General features: G+C 48.2%; 1 protein-coding gene across 1 annotated transcript in view; it reads left to right on the forward strand.

Moving 5' to 3' along the window:
• The window catches only part of SERINC2 (serine incorporator 2), a 251,638-nt gene that overhangs the window by 188,725 nt on the left and 38,492 nt on the right, over positions 1–24,421 (forward strand). The window contains exons 8-9 of the mRNA XM_078681901.1: positions 1,440–1,575; positions 8,284–8,496. Of these exons, the coding sequence (XP_078538027.1) occupies positions 1,440–1,575; positions 8,284–8,496 (349 nt within the window). The remainder of the gene's footprint in view (positions 1–1,439; positions 1,576–8,283; positions 8,497–24,421) is intronic.

A 24,421-nucleotide genomic window follows, 5' to 3' on the forward strand; every position in this document is an offset into this window, starting at 1 on the left:
CATAAGATCCTTTAACGCCGGTTCTTCCCCCGCAGGAGGGTGCTCGGATCCTCCGCCTGGTCCCCTCCTCGAGTCGGTCGGAGACCCTTTAGGCAAGGTGTATCTATCTAGTTTATTCGACTGGACTTGCCTGCCCCCCCTGGTAGTCTTGGGCAAGGATTTCTCCGTGTCCGCCTTCGCCGCCATCTCACCCCCTAGGGAATTAGCCTCCGTCGCACTCTTGGCGCTAATGTCACGGCGTTTCCACCGGCCCACGAACTCCAGCAGGGGTCACCTCTTCCCTTCCACACTCGCCCAAGGCAAACCCGACCGGGGGATCCAGCCAAGGTCTCACGCCAACTGTATCAGTCCGGGAAAGGCACCAGGGCGAGCCTGTATAGGGCACTCCTGCCTCAGACCCCTCAGCAGGCCGTCGTTGTAGGGCGCAGGTGCCAGACCACCCCGCGGCCCATCCAGCCGATGCCCAGAATGTATAGAACTCGCCGGGGGCCCCGGACACCCAGGCGCAGGAGTACACGCACCATCAAGGCCCCACCGCATCCAAAAGGGCCCGCTGTGATTGTGCCGTGCCCATCCAGTATGCGGGGGTTCGCCGCTGTCTTCAACACTCCCGGTGATCCAGGTAAGCCACCGACGCAGGCGGTGATAGGCCGTTCCTCGCCCCTCCTCAAGGGGTAATCACGGCCGGGCCGCCGCACAGGGGCGCCGATGGGCAACTCCAGAATGTCCTCCGCAGCAAGGAGCACCCCCAGAGCCACCTCGCCCCAGTCTCCACCGCCAGGACACAGGCCATCAGGAACCAACAGCAGGGCTCACCGGGTGTCCCAAAACAATCACCGATCCAATGCGGGGTGCCTCCCCTCACTGCCGGCAGTCAACAAGGGGCAGATATACATAAGCGGAGTGCCCGCCACAGTTCCGACCCGCGACCCCCACGACCTCCGGCCGGGCCGACCCCAGCGGTCCCGGCGCCCGATGTTGTTGCACTCAGGCCGGGGGTCGCAGGCAATCGAGGTCCCGGCTTCCGGACGCTGCAGGCCGCAAACTCTCAGGCGGTGCAGCTCGGCCGCCGGAGCTCCAAAGAAGGGCAGAGTTCCTCCCGTGGGCGCCGCTTCTATTCCCCCACCCGGAGGACGGGTCGGGGTGCAGGATTTGTGGCAGGATGGCGAGTTGGGTGAGCGAGGTCGGCCGGAGCCGGTCTCTAAGCGGCCATCTTGGTCGCTGGCTCGGCTCCTCCCCAGTGGCAGAGCTTATTAAGTTTTGAGGAAGTTAGATGATTGCTACATGGATACAGTATTTCTAAATGGAATTGAGAATTAGTCCGAGAGGATACAAGACTTGGAAATATGCATTTTCGATTTTTATGTTGACACTTCTGCAATAGTACAATTATTACAAATGTCCTTTGTGTGCTAACTAGTATCACCTTTCTGTTTCAGACAAAAATTGTAACCCTACCCTTCTGGCAATAGCTTCCAATACATCTACTACTACTGGGGGTCAACCGGTACAGTGGTGGGATGCCCCTGGTATTACGGGATTGGTCATTTTTATCCTTTGTACATTATTTATCAGGTAAGTGTCTACAGGGAACTTGCAGGTCTGAGTTTTACAAATCACAAGGCAGACTTGATCGAGAACCCAGTAGTTGGTCTCCAGGGGCCTTTTGAGCATTATTCTTCCTTCTAGTGATTGGGTCTAGAATTGTTTTCAAGTTGAAAGTTTATTTTAACTTTGGTCATCGACCAGTGTGGAGTTCTTATGACTGATTGTGACATTGCCCAAAAGCCCACACTACCCCAATAAGGGATCTCCATTTTCTTTTTTTTCTCCTATTGGTGAGTTCGGAGGTATTTTTGGTATGTTTCCAGGTAGACTCCAAATACATGTGAGCATGCTATTTAAATTCGGCCCTAACGGCTACCAAAAGTGTGTTGCTAATGACAACCACCCAGATTGTATGTATTGTTTTCAAAGTCACAAAACATCCAAAGTCTGTTACACGTATTTCATCTTCACTTCTAAAACTTTAATATATATATTTTAATTGGATCATTGCGCAATGATGGAGAATTCAGACTCACTTTTGTCGACCCTCCCCCTAACCAGGACGTCTGCCCTACTCACTCTCCTCATGCACCCTTTCCTCCTCTTGACTCTCGTCGGGCACCAGTGAATCTCCTTTCTCTCCTCCCTCCCCTCGTCCATCTTCGGGAACACCCCTCTCCACCCCCACCTGGGCTCCCACCCGCCCCACCACAGACTTCCTATCCAGATTATCTCGGAACACTCTCCTCTCCCCCTACCCGGCCTCCCTGACTTCGTCCCTACCTCTCTTTTAACTCAGGCACTCTTTAACATCGAACTCCATCTCGCTAACCTTTCGTTTGAACTCACATCTCTCAGGAATTACGTCAATTCCCTCTCCGCACTTAACAGCCCCAACCACTCTATTCCCCTGAGCTCGGTCCAAACCAACACCTCATTCCCCCAACAACGGAGATCTATCCCCCTTTGTTACAAATTGGATAGTACATCCCATACCTCTAGCCAGCTCCCCTCTCATGATCTCCGTGTTCTCGATCACTCTTTCTGATTACTGACCCTCTTGTCCCCCAAGCATACATCCCTGTGATCCTTGGAACAAACAGAATGCCAACCTCCCCAGCTTTCCCTAGGCTGCCACTGCAACTTACCACTATCCATTTTATCCCCCCTCCCAAATCCAACCCTAAACCCCTTTCCTGCATGCTGGTTAACTGTCACTCTGCGACTTGTCATGCGATTGAAATATCGGAAACCATCCTTAGTGAAACCATTGACATCGCCTTTCTAACTGAAACTTGGCTCAATGATCACTCTTCTTCTATTCTTGACCTGCTCTCTTTCCCTTGCTACTCCATCCTCAGAAAAGATAGACCAGACAGACTTGAAGGTGGTCTTGCCATAATCTTAAAAACAAACTCCAACTCTCACTTGTGCGGAGCTCCGAACATTCTACTTTCGAATACCTCGGAACTGAACTCCGAGTGCATGGTTCCCCGCCAATTCGCCTATATCTACCACCCCCCTAGTGACTCGCTTCCCTTTGTAGAAGAATTATCCGACCTTCTTTCTCAAACCTCGCTTTCCAATTCTAAAAACCTCTTCTTCTGGGTCTTTAACCGCCATTGGAACAAAAAGGATGATCCTTTGGTTAACCTCCTTACGGATCTACGTGACATTAATGACTTGAAACAACTCTGCCATTCGCCTACTCACAGAAAAGGAGAAACTCTGGACGCTATCATTACAAGCGCTGATTTGGCCTCCCTTTCCTCCATCGTACCCATCGACTGGTCTGACCATCACCTTATCCTTTTCAAGATCTCTAACAAGATGCTACCCCCTCCCCCCCAAAATCATCAAACAGAAGAAATTGACTAGAAATTTCCATTGTATTCCCCCGGGCGAACTTAAGTCTGTCACAGCGCAACTTCAACTTCCTCCTCTTTCCCTAAATGCTAATGACCTCACCGAGCACTTTAATAAATCCATCTCAGCTGTCCTTGACCAAATTGCTCCAGCTAAACTTAAACTTCAGAAAAACACCTCCTCCAAATTCTCGTTTAATACGAATCTCAACAACGAGAGGCGCGTCCTTAGGTCAACTGAACGCATTTCGAGAGAAAACCTGTCCCCTCCAAATCTCGCCCTCCACAGATACTCCAGGTTCAATTACGAAAAGCATATCCTTAATACTAAAGCAGCCTTCTTCCGCTCTCAACTGGACCGGGCTAAAAATAGACCCATGGAACTATTCAATATTATTAAAAACGAAACCATCTCCGCCATCCCCCCCTCCTCCACCCCCGAGTTACGGTGAAGAGGTTGCTAACTACTTCTCAGAAATAATCTCCAAAATTGAGCACTCCTTCGTCTTAACTCCCCTTCCACAGTGCTCTCTACCCCTACTAGACTTTTCCTCCAATTTTCCAGCCCTCTTTACTCTTCCTCACAACCCCTCATCTCTGCCTCTAGTCATTTCTCTTCCTGAATAAAACCCCACCAAACTTGACAAAAAAAACAATGCTTCCTGGTATTACTTCCTTCCAGTGACTGAGCTCAAAGCAAAGTCCTCAACGTCATTGCCAGACTTAAACCAGCACCGAACCCAGCAAATTAAAATTCACAATTCCAGATGGGGTCGCACACCACTCACACACCGGCGGGATCGACCCTAAGGACTGTGGTAAGTGTAGTTTGTGTTCCGCGATGCGTCGTCTTTCGATTCCCTGCTATCTTCGCTGTCTTCGCCATCCCTGTACACGTGTTTCGGGGTATTTACCCCTCATCAGCAGGGATTAGGCCATCTTCTGGGGTTGCCGGTGGCTGCCAAAAATTTCCAGGTTAAGTACCACACTGGCGCGCAGGTGCGGGGTCCCAGGCTCCTCAGCCAGCAGCTCGAGGGAGCTATAATATTACAATTCCGGATGGGGTCGCACACTACTCACACACCGGCGGGATCGCCCCTAAGGACTGTGGTAAGTGTAGTTCATGTTCCGCGATGTGTCGTCTTTCGATTCCCTGCTATCTTCGCTGTCTTCGCCATCCCTGTACACGTGTTTCGGGGAATTTACCCCTCATCAGCAGGGATTAGGCCATCTTCTGGGGTTGCCGGTGGCTGGCAAAAAAAGTACCACACTGGCGCGCAGGTGCGGGGTCCCAGGCTCGTCAGCCAGCAGATCGAGGGAGCTATATTATTACAAATCCGGATTGGGTCGCACACTACTCGCACATCGGCGGGATCGCCCCTAAGGACTGTGGTAAGTGTAGTTCGTGTTCCGCGATGCGTCTTTCGATTCCCTGGTTTGGAAAGGCAGTCGTGAATTTTAATTTACAAATCCGGATGGGGTCGCGCACTACTCACACACCGGCGGGATCGCCCCTAAGGACTATGGTAAGTATAGTTTGTGTTCCGCGATGCGTCGTCTTTCGATTCCCTGCTATCTTTGCTGTCTTCGCCATCCCTGTACACGTGTTTCGGGGTATTTACCCCTCATCAGCAGGGATTAGGCCATCATCTGGGGTTGCCGGAGGCTGCCAAAAATTTCCATGTTATGTACCACACTGACGTGCAGGTGCGGGGTCCCAGGCTTGTCAGCCAGCAGCTCGAGGGAGCTATATTACAAATCCGGATGGGGTCGCACACTACTCACACACTTGCGGGACCGCCCCTAAGGACTGTGGTAAGTGTAGTTCGTGTTCCGCGATGCATCGTCTTTCGATTCCCTGCTATCTTCGCCATCCCTGTACACGTGTTTCAGGGTATTTACCCCTCATCAGCAGGGATTAGGCCATCTTCTGGCGTTGCCGGTGGCTGCCAAAAATTTCCAGGTTAAGTACCACACTGTCGCGCAGGTGCGGGGTCCCAGGCTCGTCAGCCAGCAGCTCGAGGGAGCTATAATATTACAATTTCGGATGGGGTCGCACACTACTCACACACCGGCGGGATCGCCCCTAAGGACTGTGGTAAGTGTAGTTCGTATAGTTCGATTCGAAAGATGACGCATCGCGGAACACGAACTACACTTACCACAGTCCTTAGGGGCGATCCCGCTGGTGTGTGAGTAGTGTGCGACCCCATCCGAAATTGTAATATTATAGCTCCCTCGAGCTGCTGGCTGACGAGCCTGGGACCCCGCACCTGCGCGACAGTGTGGTACTTAACCTGGACATTTTTGGCAGCCACCGGCAATGCCAGAAGATGGCCTAATCCCTGCTGATGAGGGGTAAATACCCCGAAACACGTGTACAGGGATGGCGAAGACAGCGAAGATAGCAGGGAATCGAAAGACGACGCATCGCGGAACACGAACTACACTTACCACAGTCCTTAGGGGCGATCCCGCCGGTGTGTGAGTAGTGTGCGACCCCATCCGGATTTGTAATAATATAGCTCCCTCGAGCTGTTGGCTGACGAGCCTGGGACCCCGCACCTGCGCGTCCGTGTGGTACATAACCTGGAAATTTTTGGCAGCCACCGGCAACCCCAGATGATGGCCTAATCCCTGCTGATGAGGGGTAAATACCCCGAAACACGTGTACAGCGATGGCAAAGACCGCGAAGATAGCAGGGAATCGAAAGACGACGCATCGCGGAACACGAACTACACTTACCACAGTCCTTAGGGGCGATCCCGTCGGTGTGAGAGTAGTGTGCGATCCCACCCGGATTTGTAATAATATAGCTCCCTCGAGCTGCTGGCTGACGAGCCTGGGACCCCGCACCTGCGGGCCAGTGTGGTACTTAACCTGGAAATTTTTGGCAGCCACCGGCAACCCCAGAAGATGGCCTAATCCCTGCTGATGAGGTGTAAATACCCAGAAACACGTGTACAGTGATGGCGAAGACAGCGAAGATAGCAGGGAATCGAAAGACGACGCATCGCGGAACACGAACTACACTTACCATAGTCCTTAGGGGCGATCCCGCCGGTGTGTGAGTAGTGTGCGACCCCATCCGGATTTGTAAATTAAAATTCACGACTGCCTTTCCAAACCAGTGCCTGCCTCGCTGGGTGTCCCCAGGGCTCTATTCTCTCTTCCTCTCTTTTCAACCTCTTTATGGAACCAGTCACCCTTTTTCTTAAGCATGCGGGAATCAAGTATCGCCTCTATGCCGATGACAAGCAACTTTATTATAAAATTCAATCCTGCTCTGACGTGCTACACTTTAATGCTGCCTTGACTAAGATTCAATCCTGGTTCCACTTCAACCACCTCAAGCTCAACCCTAAAAAACCTGAAATCCTTCTTTTCTCCCATAAAAACAGCCCGCTCCCCATCCAATCCTGGATCTCGGATCTTACGGCTCTCAACTGCTCTCACCTTAGCCAATTCAGTTAAATCCCTTGGAATTAACATTGACCAGAACCTTTCTCTTATCTCCCACATACAAAACTCGGCCAAAAGTGCTCTCTTCACTCTCTATCACCTCAAGAAACTAAAACCCTTCATTCCTGCTGATGACTTTAGATTAGCTGTCCAATCTCTGGTTCTGTCTAAAATCGACTACGGTAATGCCATTCTATCTGGAACACCTAAAGTCCACTTAGCCCCAATCAAATCCATTCCTAATCTAGCTGCTAGGCTCATCTCAGACCTCAAACGGTTCGATCACATCTCCCCTACTCTTAAAGCCCTCAATTGGCTTCCCATTGAAGGCAGATCTACCTACAAGACCGCCTGCATTATGCACAAAGCCCTGCATCAACACACCCCGCTGTACCTCGCAGATAAACTCATTTTTGCTGGCTGCTCTCTAACACTGAGGAGTTCAAACACACTTGTTCTTGTCCCTCCTCTGTTAAACAAAAAATCCACTCAATCACGCTCCTTCTCCGGAAATGCGCCGACCATCTGGAATGCACTCCCTAAAGAACTCTGGGGCAACCCCTCCTACTTCAGCTTCAAAAAAGACCTCAAGCTACACCTTCTCTGCAAATTTTGGGAACCATAAGCCCTTCTCTGGGTTCTTTTCCCAACCCGGTTCCCTACTGTTTAGGATCCCCCCGTCTGATTTCCCGATACCCTTTCTCCACCTCTTTTTTTCACTTCCTCCTTTTCTTCTCCCTCTATCTCACTAATCCCTTTCATAGGCCCTTCCGATTCACTTCATTTTTTTCCTTAACCTCCATCACAGCCTCTCACCATTCTCACATCCTGCCCCCTCTTCTCTATCCCCCCTTTATCCACGACAATCCCCTCTTCTCTTGATTTGCTGTTGAATTTTGAAATTTGTTTTTAACCAGATTGTATACGTTGCGCTGTTATCTATTTTTTTATTTGACTGGTTTGCTACCTCGTATTTTTTTGCTATCTTATTTTATTGTTATATATACTCATTGTAAAGTGCTCTGATACCCTTGGGTCCAGCCAGCGCTATATAAAACCTTTTAAAAAAACAATGTAAATTTGGCCCTCCCCAAACTGATCATGAAGAACATTTAGGAAAGTAGAACTCACTCAGTTTCCCAAGACTCTAGCCCTCTTCTGGTACCTAGTGAAGCATGACTGCATACATAAGGAACATATTGTAGGTTGGGAATGCTTTTGACTGTGGGACATTGTTGAAGTAAGGGAGTCTGTTGTGGTGTTTGTGTGGTTTAAGGGGAAGTGTACTTCCCCCTCTGACAAATTGGGCTGAGTTTATTTTCCTTCTTTGCTTGTTTACTGGGATAGTCCCATTACATAGAATGTTTTTTGTGACTTATTTTCTCATTTTCCACCTCTTGCCCTCAGTGTCCGCTCTTCAAGCAATGCCCAGGTGAACAAGATCATGCAGACCGAGGAAAGCCCGGCTATGCTGGGTGGAGGTGACCCCGGCTCAGAGGATGGGGTGCACCGGGCTTACGATAATGAAGAAGATGCTGTCTCGTATAACTACACATTCTTCCACTTGTGCCTTCTCTTTGCTTCGCTCTACGTCATGATGACCCTTACAAACTGGTACATGTGAGTATCACACTTAAGTTTATGAATAGAAGTGATACATGTATCCGTCTTTAAATGGAACATAACGCACGCCTTATCTGAAAAGTTTGCACACCTTATTCTAACAGTTCCATCATTCGGCAATGCAAAATATTGCTGCTTCCTGCCCACTCATGTGAGTTAGCACACTACTCTGGTTCTGCCCATTGACCCCAGAGAAATTCTACATCATCCGTGGACCAAGGGCACTTGGAGTCCGTTCTAAGGCCTGCGGACCACTTCGAAGATAATTGGATAAAATGCTTTGTCCAGAAGCTGATGTCTTGGTTCAGCTATATCTCAGTCACATTGAATCTTGCCAAAATGGAAAGTCTGATCTGTTATTTTAAAGCCTCTCCACCATCAGTCCAAAGGAAACATGAAATGAAACCCATTTTAGCTCCCAGGGAGGAGAAGGGGGATGTTTCAACATTGACTATAATTTTCCGATAATGCTGAACATCTTGAGACGTCTCGCTGCAACTACCTCCTAACAGTTACATCTCCTCAAAGTTCAAATCATCACCATCCCCACCAGTCTTAAGAGCAGTTCAGATGTTAATCCTTTCTTGACTGTTTCTGACAGGCCAGCCCAATCTTGGCCTTAACGCTACAGACTCCACTTCATGCTGCACACTTAGCTGGAGGTGCCAAAAGCTCATGTGAATTTACCATCCTTCTGAAAAGGCTCTCTGAATCACCTGCAGTTTCCTGCCGCAGTACACAGGCAGACATTCCGGCCTGCTGTCCTACCAGCAAGCAAACTTATCGTTGCTGGCGGATCATGTGATATCATGGCAGAGTCTTGCCTGCCACGTGAAGTTCCTAACTGGAAGAAAAAAAAGCAAAGCGTGTTAAATATGCCTTCTGTCAAGGATTGAGTAGCTGAAATCCCCCAATTTAAAGACCCATGGCTTCTGCCTGACCTTCTAAAAAAACTCCAAAGAGATACATTTTTAGAATTGTTCTATTCCTCCTGCATGCCTCTTAGCTTGAATTTCCTCGCTTACTGTATTCCTCTTATTTGATCTGAAATTCGCTGGTGTCCATATAACTAGATATGCGCAATGCCTTCCTATTGGATGTCCTAATTAGACTACATGCAGGGAACTATGCGCAGGTGAGGTGTGGGAGAAACGGTGAACTCTCGGCCCGTTTCCCTGTAACTAGGGGCGTACGCCAGGGCTGCGTCCTGGCCCCTACACTCTTCAGCCTCTATATTAATGGCTTGGTAGATGCACTTAATGGCGTCAGGGACAGTGATGCCCCGCGGTTGGCCACTGGCCGGGTGCCCGCTCTGATGTTCGCGGATGACACTTTGTTGCTGTCCCGAACATCAACGGGCATCCAGCGGGCCCTGGACGGGTTTGTAACCTTTTGTGCCTCGAGGGGATTGGAGATAAACTTGGAGAAAACCAAGTTTATGATCTTCAATCCCCCGAGGCACACCCGCCCGAACCCTGTCTTGAGTGGTGTTCCACTCGAACGGGTAAAAACTTTTGTCTACCTAGGGGTTACGCTGACTGAACACTTTGATTGGGGCCATCAAGTATCTAAATCTTCTCTGAGACTTTCGCAGATCTTGGGGGGGCATTGGTAAATTTCATAGAACTTCTCAATTTAAACCAGTTGCCCCTGTAGTCGAGATTTACAGTACCCAAGCCAGGTCAGCAGCCATGTATGGTGCAGAACTTTGGGGACATACGAACATAGAGAGCCTACTGAAGGTTGAGCAGGCCTTCATGCGCAGTTTGGTGGGCCTACCCCAAAGCACCCCTCTCATACCATTGCGGTTGGATATGGGCTTGGAGTCTATCAAAGAATTGGTGGCGGCACGACCACTGCTCTACTGGAGAAGGCTCTAGTCTGTACCAGAGCTTGCTGCCTATAGAGTAGAATTTGCTGCGGTCTGGGGGCCTGATAAAGAATAAAAACATACCCTGGCTATCCTATATTAAAGCTTTCCTCTACCAAGTTGGCCTATCACAATTATGGGACACCCCCGAGGAAAGCTGCCCGCGGATCCAGACGGGCAGAGTTGTTGGCTTCTGTGAAATATCACAACTATAAATTATTACATTGCTCGACAACTTTGGGCAGGTTATCCACCGAGTTTTTGTTGATGAAAACTGACTCCAAGAAAGAGGAATTCTTGGATTTAGACAAGCCCCCGCTAGCAAGGAAATGATATACTCAAGAGACATGGCTCCCTGCCTATCAGGGCACCAACTTCTAAATGGCCAACTCAAATGAGGGCAGTTACCCTGCTTGTAACAATGGTAGAGAGGACATTGCGCATGTTATGTTTTTCTGCCCTGCATACAGTAGAATTCGGAAATGTTGGCTGGTGCCGTTGTGTAGAAACTTGGGACTCAGACAATGCACACAGGCCTGTAGAGTTTTAACATTTGATACTTCCCCCCCTTATTGTTTTCTCTGTTTCCCGTTTTTTGTATGGTATGTGGCGTAGAAGAACTGTTTTTGTCAATAGGAATTAATTGCTCCCTTCTTCTGATAACTTACTGTTTAATAATTCTTTTAAAATTGTTTATATTTATGTATTTTATCACTGTGCTTGTACATATTTTATCTGCACTTTTATGGTCATTAACCGAAATAAAGTTATCAAGAAGAAGAAGCTATACAAGTATATTTGGTAAGCAGTTTATAAGGAACATAGTTGTCCTTGAGAACACAGCCAGTTTGTCCTCAGTGGGCAAGCAAAAGTATATTAGTGCGGCTTCCTGTACTGAGGACAAGAGGAGATGAGAACACAGGTGTGGGAAGAAGAGAGGGCGGGATGGAGGGAGGTGGCATCGAATCACTGCGGTGGAATATCTTCCACCCTCAACGCTTATGCGCTGATTCTGGGAAGGGATAAGTGCATTAATTAGGTACGGGAATTCGAGGTGTCCTCTGCCATCTGATGTGTGTTCTGTGGCTACCTCCACCATACTGGAAGACCCTTTCAGCTTCATTTTCACTTTCAGGCACTTTTTTTGTTCACACAATTTCATCCCCTTTTCCAAACAGTTGAACTCCTCTCTAAGTATATTTAGTTGTGCTGGGAGAGCGTTTTGCAAAGATCAGCCAGACTGGGAATCCAAGTGAGCGGGAACATAAGAAGATATGAGGGGTGAGCTCAAGAGACATCACCTACAGGCTGTTGTTAAGTGACCCAAAACAGATCATCATACACGCAGAAACCTATGACCTAATCAGACAAGAGGCAACATTGCTGAGAAATGAGAAGAGAAAAATGATTCCCGAAATAAACAAATTGTTCTCTTCACACGTCACATAAGTTGTGATATAAGGCAAGGAGACATTGTCAACATGCGTAAAGATAAAGCTGTGCTTTCACTATAATGAAGGGGAAGTGCAGAACGCTCTTGTCAAACTAGGAGCATAGATGCAGAACAATGCCCACTTCAAAAACACCGAGCTGAGTATGTTCAGTGTGCTTCTGTAGTAGGGGATCTCTGTGTATAGTCATAATCTAGTAAATAGTCCTGATCATGTGCGTGGACCCCGGAGCAATCAAAAATAATCTCTTAAGCTGTCTTCTGTGCAGTCCTGCATAGACACTTAAGAGAAAATTAAAGACAATAATGCAGCCTATACCTACAAGGCTACACTGTCCAGTACTTCAACTAGAAAAGCAAAGGATATTCCACCAATATCACATTTAACACAATCTGCCAAGTTTCACCCATAGAGAAACTTCCCCCTTCACAAAATCCTTGGAATGATAGAGAGGAAGGGATGGACAGGCAAGCCCCCATAGGCTGCCATTATGTGTCTGGAAAAGGGATACCGTGCCTTTAAGGAACTCTCCAGAGACCCTCGGTATCCCAGAATGCACAGCCAATTCCTTTTACTTTCAGTTCTTTTTTCCAGCTCCTGCTAGCAGGACTCTGGAGCATTGAGCTCTCCCTTTTTGGGTGTTCTTTCAATTTTTTGGCACTTTTCAAGTGTTTTGAGTTTTTCACTCGACGTCTGGCTGCTTCTTCCTTTTGCTGGAGTTTTTGGCCAGTTTTGGCCACTCTTCGGTCGAATATGCCAGCTTTGTTCGACAAGTGCCCTGAGTGTTCCAGGAAGAAGGCGAAGTCGGACTCTCACAGAGTGTGTATCCTGTGTCTACCATCCTCTCATGTCCCTGAAGACTCTGAGATCTGCAAATCTTTCTCCAAGAGGTCCCTGAGGGACAGGGAGAAAATTCGTCTCCAAGGCCTGGAAGTAAGGAGACATCAGGACCAAGGTGGGTCTGGGCATGGAGAGACTTTGTCCTCTGCCCGTGCTTCGGCCTCTGGGGGGTTCCCCAGTCAAGATAAGGCCAGGAAAAGGCACAGATCTCCGTTGACGTCCATGCCCTCGACGTCGAGAGGGATGACCACCATCTGCTCCCCGTTGTCCCAGGGCTCTGGGGCGAAGCGTCGTCGGCGTCGAGGGGACTGATGTCGAGACCTCGGACGAGGTCAACGTCGAGGACAACATCGATGTCGAGATGGGTCCAAGAGGCACCGGCGCTCGCCGTCGAGGCGACACCGCCGTTCGCCGTCGAGGCGACACCGCCGTTCGCCGTCGAGGAGAAGAGTCGACGTCGAGGAGACGAGAGTCTACATCAAGGGATGTATCGACGTCGAGACAAGAGACATTGAAAAAGAGGTCGACGTCGAGGAGGGATAGGTCGACGTCTAGGGGGCGATCAAGGGCCATGACTGTGTCCTCTGCCTCAGTGTTAAGCCTGTCTTCTGCATGCAAGAGCCCACGGTCGCGGCGGCCACAGCGCTCAGCTTCAAAAAGGTCGGCCTCTAGAACTTCGTCAAGGCCTGTGCAGAAGAAAAAGAGGAGAGTGGTTAGGTCTTCGGACTCTAAATACTCTCAGACCTACTCGCCAACGAGGCCCAGGACGCCTACGCCTCCTCCATTACCTAAGGAGACCCCTCCTCGTCCACCTCCTCCCCCTCCTCCACAGCGGCCTACTACGCGGTCTCTATCTCTGTCGCGCCTCCCGTCACCGCCTACGAGGCCTCCACAACCTATGGTTCCGGTTGTGCCTCCGCAGTTTCCGCCTCCTGTACGGCCAGTGGATCGCCCGAGGCCTAGGAGGTTGAGGTCACGGTCCAGACGGAGACAGCGATCAAGGAGTGACCGTCTGTCTTCGAAGCGGTCCAGGCGTCCTCACCAGAGGGACCGTTCAAGGTCCCGTCAGACGGAGTCTTCCAGCACCAGGGAGTACTCGCCCACCTCATCGGATTCCCCCCGTACGAGGGTGTCGCCGGTCGATTACATTGTATCGTTTCAAGAGGTTTTACTGAGAGGGGCAGCGAAGCTGGGGATTACTGTAACGGTTCCCACACCTTCTACATCGGTGATTTTCGAGACCTTGCACAAGCGGCTCCTGTCTCGACCCTTGTTGCCCTTGGTGCCAGGGCTGGAGGAACCGGCTCTGGGGCTCTTCTTGACTCCGGCGTAAACGAAGTCCGCTCCTTCCCGAGTTCAGAAAAAGTACAGGGCCCCAGACTCCGATCCAGCGTTCCTTTGATCGGACCCGGTGCCGGATTCAGTGATCGTCACTGCGGCTAGGAAGCAGCAAGCTACTGCCCCGTCGTCTATGGTGCCTCCGGATAAGAAGAGCTGTCTGCTGGATTCAGCAGGACGTAAGGTCTGCGGTACGGCTGCTCCGTCCATGAAAGCCGCTAGTGCCACGACTCTCTTGGGTCGTTATGACCGGTCTTTGTGGGAGTCCCTGCAGCAGTTTCTGGAGCACCTTCCTAGTGACAGGAGGTAGGACTTCCAGGAAATCATCAATGAGGGCATGATGGTATCCAATCAGGTTATCAGCTCGGCTGCGGATTCCTCTCTCTTGGCAGCTCATGGATACTTCCATGGAATTAATCTGAGACGCCATGCCTGGTTGCGCCTGACATCGCTGAAACCAGAGGTGCAGCAGAGAGTCGCCAACTTGCCGTTCTCTGGCTCAATGCTCTTTGGAAAGCATGTGGACGAGGAGATGGCCCGCATTAAGGCGGAGGCAGAAACCCTGACGGCCGTAGGGTTGGAAAAGCCAAAATAGCAGATAAAGTCCTTCCGTCCCTTTCAGGGAAGAGGGCAACGTCGTCAGGCTGGTCAGGAGCAGCAACAACAGCCGCAGCAGTACCAGCGGCGGCCATTCCAGAAGCGCCAGAGGGGAAGAGGCGGCCAACAGGCCACCTCTACGCCCAAAGCCCCAGCCGGGTCTAGGCCCTGAGGTGTTACTTCCCCCTCGTCCGTTACCCGCTCCGTTGGGGGGAAGCATACAGCATTACTTGACAAAGTGGAGAAAAATTACTCAGGACAAGTGGGTGCTGAATATTGTTTGCAATGGATAGTCTTCGTTTCCTCAGCCCGGCTCCAGCGATTCCGCCGGTGTGCTCACAGTTCCAAATGCGCGAGCTCCAAGTGGAGGCCGATACCCTATTAAGAAAAAGGGCGATAGAAGACGTCCCTCTGTCTCAAAGGGGAAAGGGTCTTTACTCACGGTTCTTTCTGGTACGCAAGAAGGACAAGAACGAGTTCGGGCCCATTCTGGATTTGCGACAGGTAAACAAATGGATTCGCAGAGAAGTTTTGCATGTGGTCTTTGCACCAAATTTATCCTCAGCTGCAGAGAGGAGACTGGCTTTGCGCGATAGATCTGCAAGATGCGTACTTCCATGTGCTCATTGCACGGAAACACCGGAAGTTCCTGTGCTTCCGAGTCGGTACCAATCACTATCAGTACACTGTACTACCGTTTGGTCTGAAGTCTATTATTATTTAACAAACTTATAAAGCGCAGCTGTCACCATTGCAGGCATCCTGGCGCTGATAAGATCTGATGAGGCGGAAAGAGGAACACAAGGAATGAGGGCTTCAGACAGTTACCTTGGGGAATAGCCAGGTTTTAATCATCTTTCTAAAAGGCAGGAGTTCAGTGATTGGAATACTCTCCCGGTTGAGATTAGACACAAGTATGGCGGCTGCCACTTCAAAGGATCCCCCCCCCCCCCCCCCGCTCGGACCTTCCTGAATCTGGGGACCACTACCAGCCCAGAGTCTGAGGATCGAAGTCTTCTGGTTGGAGAATACCATGCAAACTTTGATTGCAAAGGGGCAGGGCCAGATCCATGAAGAGCCCTGAAGACTGTGCAGAGGGCCTTGAATTGTATCCTCTGTCTGATCGGCAGCCAGTGAAGTTTGCCCAGGGCAGACGGTTCATGAGATCTTCTCGGAAGCCCTAAGGCCAACTTGGCCGCCGCAGATTGGACCCTCTGGAGCCTGTCCAGCAAAAAACCAGGAGAGCCAAGCAGGAGGGCATTACAATAGTCCAGCCTGCTGAGGATGGTACACCTAACCACTTGGGCACGAGTATGGATAGGTAGGAGAGGCAAAACTTTCCTCAAGGATCGAAGAATGGCAAAGCAGCAGGCGGACGTCTTTTGCACGTGCGTCTCCATACTAAGCCTTTGGTCCATCATGACCCCAAGATTGCGGACTGATTTCACAGGTCTTACTTTGGACCCACTTTCCGGGGGCCAAAAGTAGTCTGGGAATGGCCGGGAGATCTTAGTTCCGGCGCTAAAGAGCACCTCCGTCTTCCCAGCATTAAATTGGAGGGAGTTGTCCTTTAGCCACCGAGACGTGACACGCAGGCAGTCTGCACCCAGGACTTCTTCAAAATGCATGGCTGTGGTGGCAGCGCACCTACGAAAGAACAAGGTGTTTGTCTACCCTTACCTGGACGATTGGCTGATCAAGGCCTCCACTTTCCAGAAAGCACAATTGCACTTCAACAGGACGGCCGTCCTGCTGAACCAGCTGGGGTTGCACATAAACATGTCCAAGTCTGTCCCGACTCCTGTCCAGTGCCTACAGTACTTGGGAGCCTCCATCAATACGCTGTCAGCAAGCATCTCCCCTTCGGAGGAGAGACGCTTATCGATCCTTCAGAAGGCTCAGGCTCTCATGGCTGTTCCATTTACAACAGTGAGGACGTGTCTTCTCTTCCGGGGTCAATGGCCTCTTGCATCTTCCTCACTCCACACGCACGCCTCCACATGAGGCCGCTGCAGGAGTGTCTGGAGGATCAGTGGGACCAGAAGCGGGGGAGCTGGGACGACAGGATCCGGCTGTCCCTTCATGCTCAACAGTCCCTGAGATGGTGGTGCTCAGCAGAGAATCTCCTCAAAGGGGTTCCATTCCACAAGGACATCTCCATTCAGACTATCGTCACGGATGCCTCTCTCCACGGCTGGGGAGCGCATTCAGACCATCTACAGATCCAGGGAACGTGGTCCCCAGTGGAATCCACGTATCACATCAATTTCCTGGAACTCAGAGCTGTTCACTTGGCACTGAAGGCCTTTCATCCGTCCTTTCGGACCGACTCCTTGCTTGTACAGACTGACAATACGACCACGATGTATTACCTCAACAAACAGGAGGGCTCGAGATCGCGCACACTGTCACAAGAAGCGCAGGCGATCTGGCACTGGCTGCTAGCCAGAGGACTGACGATAGCGGCTACTCATCTGCCAGGTGTGCAGAATGCTCAGGCAGACGCACTCAGCAGGATGATTCAAGAAAACCACGAGTGGGTCATAAACGACGAGGTGCTTGCAGACATCTTCGCCAGGTGGGGCACTCCAGATGTAGATCTGTTCGCCACCGCCGAAAACAGAAAATGCCGAGACTTCGCCTCGAGGTATTACCAACCGGGGACTCTGGAGAACGCGTTATGGATCAGCTGGTCGAACAGCTTTCTGTACGCTTTTCCACCCATACGCTTTTCCACCCATTCTCCTGATTCCGGCATGCTCTTCAAGCTGTCTCAGTCCAGGGCACGGATGATCCTCATCGCTCCGGAATGGCCCAGACAGTGGTGGTTCACGGACCTGCTTCACCGGTCTCTCCTGCCGCACCTGCGACTGCCACGTCGGCTGGACCTTCTCACGAAGTTCGGGGGGCAGATGGTGCACCCCAACCTCTTATCGTTGAGTTTGGCGGCATGGCTCCTGAGATAGTGCAATATGGCCACCTGAATCTTCCCGAGGATTGCATCGACATATTGAAGGAGGCTAAGCGACCTTCCACTAGGACTTCTTACGCTTACAAGTGGAAGAGGTTCTGCACCTGGTGCGCGTCTAAGAACTATGATCCGACGACCTGGAAGGAAGATGTCATCCTTCCATACCTTTTGCATTTGGCTCCGGCTGGTCTTAATTTCCATTCCATTAAAGTTCACCTCGCAGCGCTAACTGCGTACAAGAAATGCCCTTCACAGACATCCTTCTTCCAGATTCCTGTGATAAAGGATTTTTTGGAAGGATTAAAGAAAGTGTTTCCTCCTGTTCTGCTTCCTTGGCCTTCGTGGAGCTGAATGTGCTGAATGTGGTGCTGTCCAGGTTGATGAAGGAACCTTTTCAACCTATTCATAAGGCTTCACTGCAGCACCTATCGTGGAAGGCGGCGTTCCTCGTGGCCATTACATCGGCCCGCAGGGTGAGTGAAATTCAGGCATTGTGTTGCCAGGAAGCTTATTCTGTATTTCATGCTGCTAAGGTTGTGATGCGTACTCACCCTAAGTTCCTTCCTAAGGTGATCTCTGATTTTCATGTTAATCAGACTATAGCTTTACCTATGTTTTTCCAGAATCCTTCCACTCCAGCAGAAAGGTCTCTTCATTCCCTGGATGTCAGAAGGGTGTTGAAATTCTATCTGGATAAGACCAAGGATATTCGTAGGTCAGACCAATTGTTTATCAATTATGGATCAGTCAGGACCGGTCATGCTACCTCTAAACAGTCCATCTCTAGGTGGATTGTGTCCTGTATCCAGTTATGTTACCAAAAGGCTAATAAGACCTTAGGGGGTAAGCCTAGGCTCATTCCACCAGGAGCAAAGTGGCTACAACGGCTTTGCTACGTAATGTTCCCATTGCAGATATCTGCAGGGCTGCCACTTGGAAGTCGGTCCATACCTTTGCTAAGCACTACTGTCTGGACTCTGATGCCAGAGCTGATGCTCAGGTTGGGCAGGCTTCGTTAAGAAATCTGTTTGCACAGTAGTGGTGTTGTATTTTTTCTCCACTGCCGGATTAGTTGTTGGGATGGGCTTGCAATTCTATTCACTAGATTATGACTATACACAGAGATCCCCTACTACCGAAGGAGTAGTTTCTTACCTGTAACTCCAGTTCTGTAGTAGGGGTATCTCTGTTATAGTCATAAGCGCCTGCCCTCCTCCGGTGGAGAAAATGGTACTGTACTATATGCTACAGGCCTTGCTTTATACACCTTCAAAAAGAACTGAAAGTAAAAGGAATTGGCTGTGCATTCTGGGATACCGAGGGTCTCTGGAGAGTTCCTTAAAGGCACGGTATACCTTTTCCAGACACATAATGACAGCCTATGGGAGCTTGCCTGTCCATCCCTTCCTCTCTATCATTCCAAGGATTTTGTGAAGGGGGAAGTTTCTCTATGGGTGAAACTTGGCAAATTGTGTTAAATGTGATATTGGTGGAATATCCTTTGCTTTTCTAGTTGAAGTACTGGACAGTGTAGCCTTGTAGGTATAGGCTGCATTATTGTCTCTAATTTTCTCTTAAGTGTCTATGCAGGACTGCACAGAAGACAGCTTAAGATATTATTTTTTATTGCTCCGTGGTCCACGCACATGAGCGGGACTATTCACTAGATTATGACTATAACAGAGATACCCCTACTACAGAACTGGAGTTACAGGTAAGAAACTACTCCATCTCAAACATGAATTAAACAACCTGGATCCACACCAAAACTTACTGCTGCTGATGTAGAATAGCAGAGGGAAAACATTGATCCCAACAACAGCTAACCTTGAAAATACTGGACACTGACCCCATCTCAATGCACGTATACAAACCAGACTGGCGTGCATGTGTGCATATGTGTATGTGTGTATGCATGTATGTATGTATATATATGTATGTATATATATATATGTATATGTATATGTGTATATATATATATATATATATATATATATATATATATATATATATATGTATATATATATGTATATATATATATATATATATATGTATATGTATATGTATATGTATATATATATATATATATATATATATATATATATATATATATATATATACATATACATATACATATACATATACATATACATACACACACACACACACACACACACACACACACAAAAAACAACCTTCAGATCTATTTTTTTTTAAATACCAGAAACACCACCACAGACTCACCTGGCCAAGTAAAAAGATTATAGGGAGAACTGACAGGAGCTTTACATTCAGCTTCCCCAACAAACCACATGTAGAACTAGTCTTCTATCCAGAAAGTACGTGAGAGAAATCTAAGAGAAAGAATATCCTGCAGAATCAAACTATGGAGTATACAAAATGCCCAGGTCCTTTACAGCTATGGCCAAATGATTCAAGCCACAGAAGTGGTGCTTATGTATGTGTTCTAATGAAAGAAAATCACTTTCTATGCGTGCAGGTTGATCTATTTCACAGCAGCCCTACAACAGTGGAACCAAACCAAAATATTTGAGTTTTAGATTAGTTTGTGCAACATGTAAGTTTCTTCGTAGTGCTAGAGGAGTTGAGTATGCAGATTTGTGAGAACAAGAGATGTTGAAGTCTCGTTAAAAGGACAGGGCATATCCGATGTTCCTCAATTAAGACTCTTTATCGGAGGAAGATTCAGGTATAAAGTGGTCCAAAGAGTTTGGTCTTTAAGATTTGTAATGAACTAAAGGTGATATTTTTTTTATCAGTTAAAGGTGGCATCCCACAATTCCCGTCATGACCTCCAGAATTTTGCTCTATGCTTCATCCTCTTGAATGATCGTTAGTGGATCAAGTGGGCAGATTATTGGAGAATCCTGGCTGGGCCATAACCAAATTCTGCAAATATTCTGAAATTTAGGCCCAGATACGTAATGGATAGTTAAGTAAATCTTGAAATTGATTCTCGCTTCTGCGTCTGGAGAGGTTTCACAGCAGGCTTGATGTGGTCATGTCTGTGGAGATGTATGCACATCCTGTCTGCCTGATTGTGAACCCTTTGCAGACAGGCAGGGTAAGTAAGACCAGTGCTTGTGATATTGCTGTACGAAAGACATGCCATGACCAGGTCTTTAGTCAAATCAGTCTATAGGGCATTTTGTAGATGTGAAATATTTTGCGAAGTATGGGCAGCTGGGGATTGATACCGTTGACCACTTTAGGGGTGGAAGAGATCAGAAGTTCAGAGTGAAATAAAAGTGTTCCCAGTTTCCTGGATTTGTTTGGTTGAAGGGCGTTGGAGGCCAGGCAAGAAGCACTGGGAAAAGCTCAGTTTCTCCCACTACAAAGATCTTGTTTCAATTCTGTGGTTTCAGAGGAAGCTCGTATATAGCTCATTGTCCAAGCCAGATGTGATGTTGGCCCGATTATCAAGTTGGTTGTCAACCAGGAAGTGGATTTGTCTCATCTTCATACATTTGGAAGCTTCCCAACATTGTTTGTGTGGCTTAGTTTGGCGGAAACAAACCTATTAAACAAGAGAGGAATCATCCCTTCGAAATGCCATAGGGTGCTTTGATGACTCGCCTGACCCAGTCCTGATTTACTTTGCTTTGATTGGTTATTATACCACAATGAAATAATTTTCTCTAATTAATGGTAACATGGTGCTCATACCTCCTGCCTTTTGATAGAAAAAAACAGTAAGACTATTAAAAACTGAGAGGCATGAAGTAATGATTGGCTTTGCGTGGCAGTTTAACCCAGCAATAATTGGATGAACAAGTTGGTGCTACACAAGCAAAAATGAGGTCGTTAAGGGGCATTAAACTTGAGTACAAAGAGGAAATTACACCACTAAAAAGATACTTGAGCTGCATATCGACAAAGGCTTTCAAAGTAACAACCAAACAGGTAGACACTTACTGCTGTGCATTATGCAAGCCACTTTTGATCTTCCAATCTAAAGAAGGCCTTCGGTATAATTGAGTCTGAGAGCCTAGTCGTTTCAAGTTGAGGTAATAGTTTGATATGCTGAGAGCTAAAGCAATATACAAAATAGTGAAATTGTCTGCTTAGTCATAGAGGGACAGGGCTACATCTCGAAGAACACCTCCAAAAAAGAAATCGTAAATGCAGCAAAATTAAGCAACCTGGGCCAAAATACTGCATTCTATAAGTCCCGGGACTTTGAATTACAAAGTTCAAAACAAAGAGGGTACAAAAGGGACATTTATATTTCTCTACATGCTGGTAGCGCTGTGGTAGACTGACATCACGAACATACTGACGAGCATTGTCAGCTGACAGGACTCTGACCACAAACAAATCATCCTCTACTGACATGAACCCAGAAAAGAAAACACTCGACTAATTTTCTCAAGGAACACACATTGAGTTTTATTCAAGTACAGATGGGAGCACCTCAACTGAGATAAAAGGGAACATACGCTCAGCAGTGAGGAGCTGCTACTTAATTGGGAATCTCCCCTTTAAAAAAAATGCCATCTGAAATACGCGCTTAATTTGATTTCACAAACCCTTTAAGGAAGCTGCCATTTCAGGGCATCCGCACAGAAGAAAATGCAAGACACCATAGAAAACCGTGTTTGACTCAAACTACTGAGCTACATAACACACCTTTCCAAGAACGAGAGAGAGGGGGCTGTTTGGTGTATTTCTCGTTCACGCTTCCATTATTCTGTTGTGCTGTTATTATTTCTATCTTACTGGAGGGCGGCATTCTTGACGCGTGCCTCACCGAGTGTCTCAGATTCTTTCCGGAGCTGGAACCTGGAGAGCCTTTGGGGGACAGCAAGGAATGCCGTGTCTCCTGTCCGCTCCGTTCCTCTGGTGTTTCAACTTGGAATACACTTGTATTTCCACTAATTCCCGTATTGTCAATCGTTATAATTTGGCGACGAGCGTGGTTGAAACACCAAGGAACCTACAGATTGTTGTTGTCTACTTGTTGCTCAGAACAAGGACTACCGCATTTGCGGACGTGGATTGAATATTACCCTGAGGATTATTGGCGCATGGATTATTACCGCAGCAGCAGCATCGGATCGGAACGGGACGTGATTGACAAGTCGGCATTTTAAAGGTATTTCCCTTACCAGCAGTACTGTTTGGGAGTGTGCACGGTGCTGGTATCGTCTGACATGACATAAAAAACTCCAGCCTTGTCAGCGTGTTGCAGCTCTCCGTCGCATAAGTATCTCACCTACGTGCAGCCCAGCCCACTAAATTGGAGATTAATGCTTGGATGAATGTGTTCCAGTTTTGGAAAGTGCGTAGTTAAGATGAAAAGGGGTGTATTTTCCGTGCTCATAAGATGATGCTTGGAGAAAAGGGATTGAAGTTCCAAATTCTATTTACATTCAAAGTTGATAAAACCTTTCTCGCATTACAACTGGCAACCCTGCCTAATGCCCTAAGGAAATCACCGCAAGCTGTCTTGCATACCGTGGCCACTAACATAATGTCTGTTCAGTGCTGATATTAGTAGCTCAGCAAGATTCTTATTAAACATGACTAGCTCTTGTTATAGAAAAGGTTGGAGATCCCTGCTGTAGAGGTTTCAGGATAGGTAGCTGTAACCATATGGAAATGTACGAGCACTATACTAAACTGAAAGCAACGAGGGTGTCTCTTCAGTGATACCCGTGCAATAACTCATAAGTGGCTTCAGAGTTCAACAGAAGAACATATTGACATGTTTTGATATCTCTTGAAAAGCCTTTGACTTACAGAAAGGACACCTAAAAATCCAGAAAAGTGCAACGTGTGCTTAGACACACTTGTATATATGTGTGCGCGCGCCTACGTGCGAGGGGTTAGCACGCAGGCGTCGAATCGTTGTTTGAGAATGGGAGAGCGAGAACGAGGGGAAAATGATAACCGGAGACAATTAGACAATCCGAGTCTGTCACCGTTTCACTGTGGACAACCCGGTCATTTATTAGAAAAGGGTTACATCTCCCTCGGTCCCTTTGCTGTGAGTCTAATCATTTAACAACCATGACTAAAACACTCAGGTTTACACGTTTCTGAGACTCCCGGAAAGATGAAACAATCTGTTCCGGTTCGCGCACAATGAAGAAATGGCAATCGTTCTTGCTATATAATGGTTCATATAGTTTCGTCATTGTAAACCGCAATATGTGATTGCCTAAATATACACATTTCCTTCATTGGAAGTCAAAAAAGGCCATACAGTTTCACATGAGCCTCTCTATTCGTAAAACTGGGAAACACCGCCATCTAGTGGACGGCTTCAGACGCACAGGCCAATGCTGAAAAGAAATTACACATTTATTCTTTGATATTGTCTTCACAAAGCAGTCTGTGGCAGATGAAATAAACATATAGGTGTACTTACATTTGTTAAATGCAAAACACGTAAAACACAGACGTATAACATCCATTGGTTACCACACTTGAGCTCTGTGGAATGGTGATGTATGTTCCTAAGGGAAATGCCTTCGGGCGCTGCCTCCACAGCCTGTTTCAAAAGGTCATGGAGCGTGGCTTGACAAAACAACATGGTAAGTGCAGTCCGCGCCGGTTCCCGCCTGATTCCCTGATAATGCTTCTATTACTTGCTGGTAATTGCAGTACTTCAAGTCCTACTCTCGCTTATCTCCATTACTAAGTGAGGCCCCTGTGCCTCGTAGACCCACCCCCTACCAACCAGGCCGGTTCAAGAATTTTTGGGGCCCTGGGCAGAAAGGGAATTTGCGAGGCCCCTCTAAATTGCATAGACGTGGCCCATTCAGGGCTGGGTGCATCTGAATAGATGCCCCTGATCCTGAAGCTGCAGCCCCTCCCTCTCAGCCAACT

Source organism: Lissotriton helveticus, chromosome 3_1, assembly GCF_964261635.1.
Source record: "Lissotriton helveticus chromosome 3_1, aLisHel1.1, whole genome shotgun sequence".
NCBI classification, from domain to species: domain Eukaryota; kingdom Metazoa; phylum Chordata; class Amphibia; order Caudata; family Salamandridae; genus Lissotriton; species Lissotriton helveticus.